This window comes from Carlito syrichta, unplaced genomic scaffold (genome assembly GCF_000164805.1).
Source record: "Carlito syrichta isolate Samal-C Ts95f unplaced genomic scaffold, Tarsius_syrichta-2.0.1 Scaffold314155, whole genome shotgun sequence".
Taxonomy (NCBI): Eukaryota; Metazoa; Chordata; class Mammalia; order Primates; family Tarsiidae; genus Carlito; species Carlito syrichta.
The window spans coordinates 234,447-246,433 of record NW_007258251.1 but is presented as its reverse complement, the minus strand read 5'-3'; the positions used below and the strand labels follow the sequence as shown (position 1 = coordinate 246,433).

Sequence of the window (11,987 nt, the reverse complement as noted above, 5' to 3'; positions counted from 1 at the left end):
CAAAAAAAAAAAAAAAAAAAAAAAAAAATTAAAAGACCTTTACTTTTCTCATGTAAATATTTTAATCTCACTAGGATCTGTGAGAAGTATCTCAGTGTGTGATTTGGGTTAACATTCAAGACAAAAGGATAGAACAATATGCATGAAAGGGATGGATCTGAATTTTCTTTTGTAGCCCACTCAGATTTGTGGGCTACAAAAGAATTGGGGGAGGCCAGGCGTGGTGGCTCACACCTATAATCCCAGCACTTTGGGAGGCCGAGGCAAGAGGATTGCCTGAGCCCAAAGGTTCGAGACCAGCCTGTGCAACTTGGCAAGACCTCATCTCTACAATAAATCAAAAAATTGGCTGGGCGTGGTGGTGCAAGTCTGTAATTCCAACTGCTTGGAAGGCTGAAGAGGAAGGATCACCTGAGCCCAACAGATTGAGGCTGTGGTAGCCGTGAAAGTGCCACTGCACTCCAGCCTCGGTGACAGAGTGACACTCCAACTCAAGAAAAAAAAAGAAATGGGGGAACATTTTTTTCTGCCTCTTTAGAAATTCTTGCACAGCTAATGTGTACCCCACATTCTTTAAAGGGTTTGGGCTTGTGATGGTCAGATAATAAAAGTGACTCATCAGACGTAAGTCTATTTTTATTTTTGCTTTACAGCAAGATGGAAAGTTACCTTTTGTTCCTCTGGAGGAAGAATTTATTATGGGAGTTTCCAAGTATGGTATAAAAGTATCAACATCAGATCAGTATGTAAGTAATATAATTTATTAAGGAAAAAAATGTGTTTTAGGTAACCAAATTCAGGCCATTAAGAGCCTGCTTAAAAAAAGGCTGCTCCTGTTTGCAGAGTGGTTGGTTTTTAAATGTTCCTGGCAGCTAGTCTTGAATGCGACCCATTTCTTAGGGCGATGAGAGGCTTTCTTTGTCTCTCCAGTGTAGGCAGGGCCCAATGCAACCTCCCCACTGATGGCGCCTAACGCATTTTCAGCTTAGAAACTACATCAATTAAGAGCAGCGTCAACTTGAAAAGTAGGCACAGTGACCGGGATAGTAAGTTTAGATCACCGGACTCCTGTACTAATGGGATTTAAGTAGGAGGATGTGATCCCAAAAGCACATTGCCCCGTAACCGAGCATACCAGAACATCCCTTGGGGTGAGAAACCTGTACAACTACTTTCTGCCAGATCCATGGATATGCCATGTTTGAAGCCTCACCGTATGCTCTACCTGGGAAGATGTGTGTCATAAGAACTAATTAACATTTAACACAGTCGTAATCTTTCTGAATTTTTCCTGATCTCCATAGGATGTTTTGCATAGACATGCTCTATATTTAATTATCCGGATGGTGTGTTACGATGATGGTCTGGGGGCAGGAAAGAGCTTATTGGCTCTGAAGACCACAGATGCAAGTAATGAAGAATACAGCCTGTGGGTTTATCAGTGCAACAGCCTGGTGAGACTTTTGTTACTTTGGTCCGTTTCTTATATCAAGTGAAGTGGCCAAACCTGGAGACTACTAACAGCCTTTTCAAAGGTTGAAGAAACACTAACCCTAACTCTGGCCACCTAACAATGCATAGTAAGCCCCAGGTAAGCCAGCTGTCTAGAACTTAGTGCAGGTTAACTACTTCTGTTAGGCCCAGCAGCAGCATGCATCGTGCCTGGATTTAAAGGTTTGGAGGAAACCCCGGTAGATGAGGGAAGGTGGTGTGTCCTCCAGAGGCCAAAGGCTCCCTCCGTTTCTACACATTGTCCTCCCTGACTCAGCGATCAGCTTTCTCATAGGCTGCAGCAGATGTGTGTTGACTGTGTGTGCTCTTCTCTGAAGGAGAGCACAAGGACCCACATGTGTGGGTCCCACTGACCAAGGCAGGCACATGCTGGTTTTCCAGAAGTGATGATGTGTAGGCTTAGGAGAGGTGTTAAGGGGCTCAGGTTTATGTTTTTGCTGATCAAATTAAATGACTGCTCTTACTATATCTTTTCACATGATGTAGGAACAAGCACAGGCAATATGCAAGGTGTTATCTACCGCTTTTGACTCTGTGTTAACATCTGAGAAAACTTGAATCTGCAATCAAGTGGAAGTCAACTTTAACTCAAAGTTCAGCTAAATAGTTCTGTTTTTGATCTGCCATGTTGAACTATTGTAGAAATATGAAGTGATCCCTTGCTCCAGATTTTCTGAAGAAAATGCAATGTATAAAATGTTGATCGTTTGTTTTTATATTAAAATGTGTCGTATTATACAGTGACTTAACTCTCAATGAAGTCATCTACTTTTTGGGATTAAAAAAACCTCATTTGTCACTTTCAAACACATTTAAGCTTAAAACCCAAGTGTCACAGAAGTCCACTCAGTGAATAATAAACACTGAGGGCCTGAAGATGACTATTGAAACCTGCCTGTAGCAGCTTACCCGTGGCATGGCATCACTGGCTTTGCCTAGGGATCTCGATTGTTTGGAACAGTGATTTGCCAACTTAAAGAACACACATTTTCAAAAGTATGATGCCCAGACAACATGCTTGTAAACCATAATGTTTATCTAGGAGTTAAGAAAAACCTTATAAGATTACTCCTTAGGATAAAAGTAATAGGTATTTAAAGGGTCTCATGTATAGTGTGTTAGTGTACTTTTTTTTTAAAAAAGACCATCAGTATACAACACTTTAAAGATTAAAAACATTAAAAATGAAACTATGTCCATTTAAAAGTATTTTATTTTTTTCCAGTCAAATGACTAGTTAACAAGAGTAAACTTATTAAACATGCTCTAATTATAAATCACTGCATTAAAGACAATGAAAATAAGAATCAATTTAGGTTATACAATATATACAGTTGCGCTGCAACTCGACCAAAGTAATCAAGTGAATGAACTGAATATCATACATCTCAAAATAGCATTCTAAGCTGCATATTATGTCATCCACCCCTTAACTATTAGTCTGTGCATATATTTCTGAGTCATCATCCCTAGAAGTCAGATTTGATGGAAATTGGCACACCAAATGCCAGAATCCTGCAGCTGAAGTTCATGAAACATAAACTTTAAATATAAATAGATATCTACAATGTTTTCCTTTCTCTTAGTTGCTTTTCTTTTTTTAATTTGCTAAGAGCAAAAAACTAAAAAAGGATATTAGCAGGGAAGTTAGTATAATTTCTCCTCTGGTAAGAGTACTATTAATTACTGCACAATAGCACCACCAAATTGTAGATTGGAAAAATATTTCCTAGATATTTATGTACCAGTGAACCTGATAGATTAGTTTGGGACTAGAGTTCAAATGCTGATATGAATCAACTTGATTCCTCATATATAGCTGGCACCACATAGTCAAAAGGCTTGACTGTAAGATAAAACAGATACAGGAGGATTGTTAAAAATAGATGCAAGAAGTGCACTGTGCAAAATACATCTGTTTACCTTCTTTAATCTATGAGAAAATTAACTAAATGAAGGGTTCAAACAGAAATTAACAATTAGTGAAAACAGATGTAGTGCTTTAAAAAAAGACTTTAATTACAGATCTAACACATTTTTGCCCAGGACTTTGAAAGGCAAGAAGCAATCGCTATACAACATCATAAAGCATTCCAGTTTGTTCTGTCTTCCTTAATAGCAACAAAAAGTACAATTAATGCCCAAAAAAACCCCCCCAAAAAAACAAGACAACAACAACAAAAAGAGCTCTACACTTAAAAAGTCTTGCATAATATAGACAGGCTGCTTCAATCAAATGTACCATCACAACAAATGCTGTCATAGCATTGTGGCCTCACTCTCCAAGCCTATACTTAAATTTATTCCTTTACTTTTGTTAAAAGCCCAAGTGGGCATCATATGCCTGTTCCCAAAGAGTGCCAAAATTTCCAATATTCCTACTATGAATCGTATGCTCACAATTACTAAATAGAGGTATGACAGTCAAGTTCATTAAACTAATGAGATTTGATTTTATAATATACAACCTAATTTAATTCACAACCCCTCTCCCCAAGTAGCTTAAGAATGATACGATGGCCTTAAGTCGTAAAAACTGGGATGTTTGGGAGTATTTTATTAACTGGGACCTATAGATTTTCAATATGCTCTTGATTATAAACAGATGGACAGATTAAATTTCAAGACAGTGTAACTACCATTCCTGTTGGAATATTATATAAATACAAGACACTAAGCTGAGTAAACATTCTCGTGGGCTAGAAAGGGAAGGCAGTGGTACACTCAATAGGAAACAGCAAGTGATGTGTTAGTATGTTGTGGTCAGGGCCACAGAATTCTATTGTGTACAGTTGCTTTCTGTGTGATTAAAGAATTTAAGAAGGCAAATTCCAAAACACCTAAAGCATATAAACTAGTTTAAAGAACTGTTTTGCAATCCATCATCCTTAGTTTTTAACCAAATTCAGGAAATGCAGTTTCATATAACCTAGAACTCAACTGCAATTACCATATGTTGTAATAAACCATCAGTAGTTTTGTTAAGTATGATTGTTCACAATAACAGGTTATACACACATGCAGAATATAGTGATAGCTGCAACCCCACAAATCAGGGCTAGAAAGTACAATGCTAATGTGTACATTTCCAAGTTGCTTTAAATAAACATTCAGTGGATTTCAAAGGAATATGTCTTTAAGGGTGAACTGATGGCATTTTACCGAGAAAAGTCCATGGCTGGGCACGTACTTCTGAAGCAGCTGACTGGCTTCCTCAAATAAAAATTGCACTAAAGGTCACCAACTCCATAATTGGGCCAAGGATAGCAAGAAGAGTTTTACTTCCAATACTCTTCTTCTTTTTTTAAAAAAAATATATTCTTCAAATATTTTTAGATTTAGCTAATTGTATAGATGCAGGATCTTGGTTTTACAGTTAAAATAACTTTTCAGTTCACCTTTTAGGAAATTCCATTTTTTTTTCTAATAAAAACACAGCAATGTTTCATGAAAAACACAAATTATAAAAATTCATTTCTATGTAAAAACTGCGAGTTTTTAAAACAGAACAGTGGTATTAGAGAAAATGGGCTACTGTACACTACAGTTCATGAAACTGGTTATCTGGTGAGAGTTTTGGTACCGATAATGAAACAGGAACATAAGCGTTAAAAGAGGCATTTGCTCAGTAGCAATTTAGTCAGCAATAAAGTGCACGAATGACACAGGAAATGCTCCTTTGCGACTGGGATCTCCCTCAATGTGGCCGATCTGAAATGAAAAGTTTAGCTTGTCATTAAAATTCCTCTGAAGGGCAATTCATATGGCTTGTGGTGAGAAAAAAGGCTTGTTTAGAAGAATTTCTTCTGACAAGGAATTACTGGTTAAAACATCTGAACTATTTGTTCCTCATTCACATTTCCAACAGTTCATGTCCCCCTGGAACTCTTACCAGCTGTGTCTCCCATTTAGCTGTGAGGACAGACATGTCTACCTGGGTCTCCAGTCCTGGGGGGGCACACGGGTCGGCTATCAGACCACTATTTCCCACCTGCCTCTTTAAAAAATAAAGAAGTTGTTGAGTAACGTAAGTGTGTGAGCTGCAAAATCAAAGTGGCCAAGGTGTGACTTGGCTCCATTTAAATTTAGTCAGGCATTTATGGAAGGCTTCAACAAATCCATGTGTGCCCACTCTGGGCAAATTATTTCACCTATATCCAAGAATGATCCCAACAATGTAAATATGTAGGCAAATAAAAGTCTAAAAATGGCCAAAATATAAATGGTAGGATTTCCTGGGGGTGGAGGGCCGTGGCAACACTCTTCTTTATTACTTTCTATATTTCTAGTTTGGGAAATGAACAAGTACTTTCCACATGGCTAAGCCTGTTGTCAGGTTGGAGCCCCATCCATATGGTGGTTTGTAGGCAAGTGTAAGAGCCAGTCAGGCAGGCTCCCACTTGCTGGTGGGCCTGGTCGACTGTTGGGGAGGGAGCAAGTTCAGGTCCTCACAGGCTGGGCACTCTCCTCACTGAACCCAGGAGCCCAGAAGCCCAGGAGCCGTGGCACCTTCTGTGCCTGTGCTGTAGTGTGGCTGGTGGTGGCGGGACCTCCTAACCCACAGACACTTTAATCCCAAACGAGGCCACAAGAAAGACTGGCAAGCCTAGCCACACCAGAGCAGTGCTGCACGGTCCTGAGAGCTCACAAGGGCTATGGACTCCAAGAACTTACAACTTAAATATGCGGGAGCTCTGCTAGGGACAGCGACAAGGGCAGTGTCAAAACTTGCACTTCACAAAGCAAAGCAGTTTCTTAAGTCCTGAGTCCTCAGCTGAACTCTGGTACTGCGCCATTAGTGTCCACAGGGCAAGAGACACTGCCACCGGCTTTTTGCACACGCTTCGCTCCGGTCAGTTCATCCCACCACCCAGCTGCCTCTTAGAGGGGGCCTTCCATTTCATCTTTACAAGTGCTGTGGGTGACTTCCCTTTCTGGATGATGGCTCTAAAGCTCCAAGATAAAAGCCCAAGCCTCCTATAAGTGGCAGAGCCTGAATTTTTTTTTGAAAGCAGGATTTATTGAGAGGACAGAAAAGCTCCCACAGTGAGAGAGGGCCCAAAGGGCTTGCCCAAGCCTGAATTCTTAAGGTCACCAGGGAAGCCCCGTGCTCATCTTGCTCCTGTACCCTGCTGGATGTCTGAGCAGCCCACAGCTTGCATCAGAACCAGATCCATACCTGGGGACTCTGTCCTCTAGATCAGATCTCTTTCTAGACACCCTACTCCACTAATCTGGCAATGGGGTTGGATAATAACCCAGAAAATCAAGGCCTAAAAATAAAGGGTCTCATTTCAGGTCTCAAATGTACTCCTGAAACTGCAGCCCAAGTTGGCCTGCCCACTGGGGAGATGAATCAGGCCCACTCAGAAGCTGTGTCCATGGAGGAAGACATATCTGAGGATGCTAAGGGGCAGAGTGGCTAGAGGGCTGAGGACCAGAGAGTGGCACCAGGAAACAGGACTGGACTCAGCTCAGGCTGAGAGAGAAACTCACTTGTGAGCAGGTCTTTGGCCAGGTGGGCAGGGATGCAGCTCAGCCCCTGGGGCCCCTCCCAGAAGCACCCCTGACTCACCCACCACTCCTGGTCCTCCTCCCCATCCACAACGATCACGTCCCCCTCAGAGAAGGTCAGCTCATCTGGGTTGTCGGCCACACAGTTATAGAGCGCTTTAACCCTCTTGGGCTTCAACTTGGTCTGCATCAGGAAAGAGGGCAAAGGGTTAGTGTCTTGGGGTAGAGAACTGGTCTCAAGATTCCTATACCCAGGCTGAGGAGCCCACAGATGCCACAGTGGGACAGGCCACTGCAGCTTGGGAGCTGGGGATAAGGGAAGAGATCCCAGCTAAGCCAGGAGCAGGGGCCAAGAGTTGGGAAATGAAGTAGCCAGGACTTGGCGCTTGTGAGTGGATCTGTCCTGGAACTGCAGCGAGAGGCCTAAGACTGCCAGCTGCCCAGATCCAAGCAACTAGGTCCCAGGAAGAAGGCCACTCTCCAGAGGCAGAGGAAAAGACTTGCTTTCCCTGAGCCTTTGTAGAACCCTCTGTGCTATCTGGCTAGAGCAAAGGGACAGGAAAGGAGGCTCTTCCACTTACTGCCTGAGACTTCCGGGGCATGGGTGCAGGAGGCTGCAGGGCCACGGCGTTGGACAGAGGACCCAGAGCTTCTGTTCCAGAGAGATCTACTGCTTTAAGGCAAAAATGAAGCACTTTTATAAGCTGTTCCATTGATCATAAACACGAGATGTAAACAATAAATGTAAAAGCCACAGTGTGGTATCTGATACCAGATTTCCCCAGATGTTCTGATCTGTTGAAGGAAAAGTCCCCCAAAAGCCAATAGACCTTCTGCCTTGGATGCAGCCCTTCCAGAGCATGAGGGGTGAGCAAGTGTCTCAAAGTGAGTTGGCTGTCACCAGGGGCATCCCCAGCCCGCCATGGCAGTCGGAGGGGACAGGAGTGAGAAGCCAAGCAGCTCAGAGCAGGAGCATCAGGGCCCGAGGAGGGCAGGAAGGCTGGGGAATGGAGACCAGCTGGGCCCCACCTCAGGGCTGGCCACCTTGCTGGAAATGTGCCTCATGCTGCCCACAGACAAAGCAGAAACAAACTCAGTCCCAAATTAAATAATTACCAGGTCCTTTTGGGTGGCCTTTGTTGATCAGTGAGGTGGACTTGTCAGTCCTACAAAGAAGGGGAAAAAATATTTACTGGTACCTGTTCCTTCCTCATCCCCTTTCATAAGGGAAACTTCTGTGTTTAAGCTGAAAACTTAAGAGCTGAATTGTCATTTAGCTACCTCTTTTTTATGGAAAAAGGAAAAATGAGAAGCCCGAAGGAATGTGCTAGATCCAAGGTTCCTGGGCCTGAAACCAGGCTTCTTCTAGAGCACCCATCCATGTGGGTCTGAAGCCAATGACTAGGGGCTGGGGCTAGAAGCTGGGCACTAGCCACTACCTCTACCCCTCCCCCTCCCTTTGCCTTACTCCCTTCATGTGAAAGGGAGGGGCTGAATCTTGATCTCTGGTTCAGTGTCATCTGTGCCTCTGTGCTCTATGGTCCCTGCTTCAGGGAATGAAGGTGGCTGATCACAGGCTCAGGTCCCATCCGTGAGCCTCTGGGTCCAGCAGGTCTAAAAGCCATGAGATAGAAACACACAAGCAAGGGAGTGCTTCTTAGAGCTGCAGACAGAGGTCTATCAATTCACACCTACCATCTGGTGGACCTGGATAAGTGGGTTTCTGAGAGTTGGCATTTTCATCTGCAAAATGTGTGACAATTGATCTGTCAACTCTCGAAATACAGACAAGTGTCATAGGTCTGGGAGGAGCCAGGGGAGGAGCTCTAGCGTAGTTCCCTGGTGGGTCTTGATCTTGTAGCTGGGCATACAATGGAGGCTTGGTGAGCAGTGGGGGAAAGGGACTGGAGAAGCAGAAGAGGAAGACTGGGGAAGGATAAATTCTTCCATTGCATACTGCCTTACATCAGACACTTCCTTTGTTGCCCTGAATGAACCCTGTCTGGGCCTCGGTGCCTGCAGTCTCAGAACGAAGGTGAAGAAAATGTAACATTGGTTTTGCTCATATTTTTAAGACATTGAAAAGGCATCAAAACGGAAGCCTCACCAATCTGACCAGTCTGGTCATTCCACTTCCATTCAAGTCTCTGGGTGTAAATGTCCCAGCACACATCATCACACTGACCCGGCTGAACGCTGGCCTGCAGTCACCACCAACTACAAAACTCTCACACTATAAAATACTTCTTAGAAGATCAGCAAGGCCTGATCCTCTAAGACAGCAGTCAGCAGGCTTTTTCTTTAAAGAGCCAGCTAGGAAATTTCTTAGGCTTTGTGGATTCTAGCATCTCTTTTGCAACTATGCAACTCTGCCCCTGTGGCATGAGAGCAGTCACAGACAGTGTATATAAACAGACAAGCATAGTTCTATTTCTAATAAAACTTCATTTATGGGCACTGAAATCTGAGTCTCATGCAATTTTCATGTACCATAAAATACTCTTCTTTTGATTTTTTTCCCAACCAATTACAAATATAAAAGCCATTCTTAGCTTAAGAGTCCGAAAAGACAGGTGGCGGTAGACTGGATTTGGCCTATGGACCGGTTTATTGACACCTGCCCTAAGAGAACAAGTGTGAGCATCCTGACTAATACCTAGGACAAAATTATGAGGGGAGACTGCCCCGTTACAAAGAAGACACACCATATTCCTTTAGAAACTACACTCCACTGCACACTGACAACATGATTCCATTCGCCCTAATTTGTCCTTGGACACACTAACCTCACCTGCTCTGCCCCTACTTTCCTTTTAGTCACACCTGAAACCAGGTAAGACTGTGTTAAAGAGGAAACTCATCCAGCATCCTCTGGCTAAAACGCTTCTGAAAACCAAGAAAGGCAGAAGAACCTCAAAACAGCTAGAAAGAATGTGTCCAGAACCCTGCACCTGACAGCCATCACCCACTGTCCTCAGGGCCCTCCCATAAGAGCTGAGAGTCACTGCTTCTTATCTGGAACTTCAACACATGACTTGGTCTGTTGAAAAACAGCAGCTTGGAAAGTGCAAATCTAGAGGGTATTATAAGGGAAGAGAGAAAAAAAACTAATATAAAGACCATATGGCCCAGGAGCCAAGAGAAGCACAGCCTGTGGCCATTTAGTAGAGGCAAAAAATAATAATTGGTACTTGAAACAATATTCATTACAACATGATTCAGTATCTGCTTAAGAATAGGAAGGCCTGGATATGCAAGATTTAGAGAGTTACCTTACAAAGTTGCTCTTTAAAAGTTTTTAAAAAGTTCTGAGCCGAGCTCGGTGGCTCAGCCTGTAATCCTACGCCTTGGGAGGCTGAGGTGAGTGAATTGCCTGAGCCCACGGGTTTGAGACCCGCCTGAACAACTTGGCAAGACCTCATCTCTACAATAAATCAAAAATTAGCCGGGTGTGGTAGTGCGTGCCTGTAGTTCCAGCTACTTGGAAGGCTGAGGCAGAAGGATCGCCGGAGCCCAGCAAGTCGAGGCTGCAGTGGCTGGGAACGTGCCACTGCACTCCAGTCTGGGCGACTGAGTGAGACTCCAACTAAAACAAAACAATACAAAACAAAACAAAACAAAACAAAAAAAAGTTCTGAGGCTTCTGGTTAAAAACAGCAGACTGAAATATATTTACTTCCACTTCCTCCCAAGGCAAAGAATTTTTAAAAAAATAAACCAAAAAGAACAAAGAGAACAAAAAAGGAAACATTTTGGAAGTTGGAAATGGGAAGATAAATCATAAACATCCCAGTTGATCTCAGGAAGGGAATCTTACGTCAGCAGGGAGGAACACCCTGAATACTCCCATTTGTCCTGTGTGCCCCGAAAAGGCTCAAAATCTCTGGGAGTATAAGCAGGGCATTTAAGGATCAGTTAAAAATCTGTTTAAGGAACTAGTTAATTCCACAATTCCCACTCCAACTCTGAATAGCCTAGTCACAGCCTTGCACAAACCCCACTAAGACCAGAAGTTTCTGTTCTTGGAAAGGGCAAAACAGAGGGCATCTGCACTGGGGGACAGGTATAGCTGTTGGGGGTATCTTGAAAATCAGAGGGATCAAGTAAAAGTTTAACTCCCGGCAAATTTATAGCCTCAGGCAAGAGACTTTAAGACTATTCTCTAGGAAATCTGAGTTGTCCAAGAACAAAGGGCCCAAATTCAGAGTTTCCCAAAGGCCCAGCCAGTCTACTCCACAGTAAAACCCACCACTGGCAGCGCTGTGCATTAGGGTGCAGTTTGCCAGTTTTTATCTCACCTGAAGTAGGAACACACGAGCATGGAGCAATAGACTTATGGAGAAAAGCCCCTAGCACAGAGATCAAAACATGGAAGAAACACACTAGGCAGAAAAGCAAAAACTAGAACAAGTGCACCCCCAAAATTCTCAGAGAGATAAGAAAAAGTGATCTCATGAAACAAAAAGGAAATACTACTATAAAAAGAGTTTAACTTATATAAGAGCAGGCATGAAAAACTTGATGTAAGAACTGGAAGATAGCCGGGCTTGGTGGTTCAGCCTGTACTCCCAGCACTTTGGGAGGCCGAGGCGAGTGGACTGCCTGAGTCCAAGGGTTTGAGACCCGCCTGGGCAACTTGGTGAGACCTCGTCTCTACAATAAATCAAAAACTAGCCAGGCATGGTAGTGTGTGCCTGTAGTTTTGGCTACTTGGAAGGATGAGGCAGAAGGATCACCAGAGTCCAACAGGTTGAGGGTGCAGTGGCCGGGAGCATGCCACGGCACTCCAGTCTGGGTGACAGAGTGAGACTCCAACTCAAAATAAATAAATAAATAGAAATAAATAAATAAATAAATACAAGAACTGGAAGATAAAAACTAGACAATCCTCCAGCTAGTAGTTTTTATTTTGGTTTTTTTTTTTTTTGAGTCAGAGTCTCACTCTGTCACCCAGGTTGGAG

General features: G+C 43.2%; 2 protein-coding genes across 5 annotated transcripts in view; one reads left to right on the top strand and one right to left on the bottom strand.

Moving 5' to 3' along the window:
• Positions 1 to 2,256, top strand: part of ITGB1BP1 (integrin subunit beta 1 binding protein 1) — a 16,438-nt gene extending 14,182 nt beyond the window's left edge. For all 3 annotated transcript variants that reach the window (XM_008071190.1, XM_008071189.1, XM_021719121.1), the window contains 3 exons: positions 654 to 746; positions 1,305 to 1,454; positions 1,999 to 2,256. In XM_008071190.1, coding sequence (XP_008069381.1) covers positions 654 to 746; positions 1,305 to 1,454; positions 1,999 to 2,070 — 315 coding nt within the window. In that variant the 3' untranslated portion in view covers positions 2,071 to 2,256. The remainder of the gene's footprint in view (positions 1 to 653; positions 747 to 1,304; positions 1,455 to 1,998) is intronic.
• A 451-nt stretch (positions 2,257 to 2,707) lies between these two features.
• ASAP2 (ArfGAP with SH3 domain, ankyrin repeat and PH domain 2) overlaps positions 2,708 to 11,987 on the bottom strand; it is a 128,415-nt gene continuing 119,135 nt past the window's right edge. Inside the window, exons 25-28 of one of the 2 annotated variants that reach the window (XM_021719117.1) lie at positions 8,143 to 8,192; positions 7,608 to 7,699; positions 7,088 to 7,210; positions 2,708 to 5,223 (exon numbers count right to left, since the gene is read on the bottom strand). In XM_021719117.1, the coding sequence (XP_021574792.1) occupies positions 5,149 to 5,223; positions 7,088 to 7,210; positions 7,608 to 7,699; positions 8,143 to 8,192 (340 nt within the window). In that variant the 3' untranslated portion in view covers positions 2,708 to 5,148. The remainder of the gene's footprint in view (positions 5,224 to 7,087; positions 7,211 to 7,607; positions 7,700 to 8,142; positions 8,193 to 11,987) is intronic. The other variant, XM_021719118.1, reaches the window with a different exon arrangement.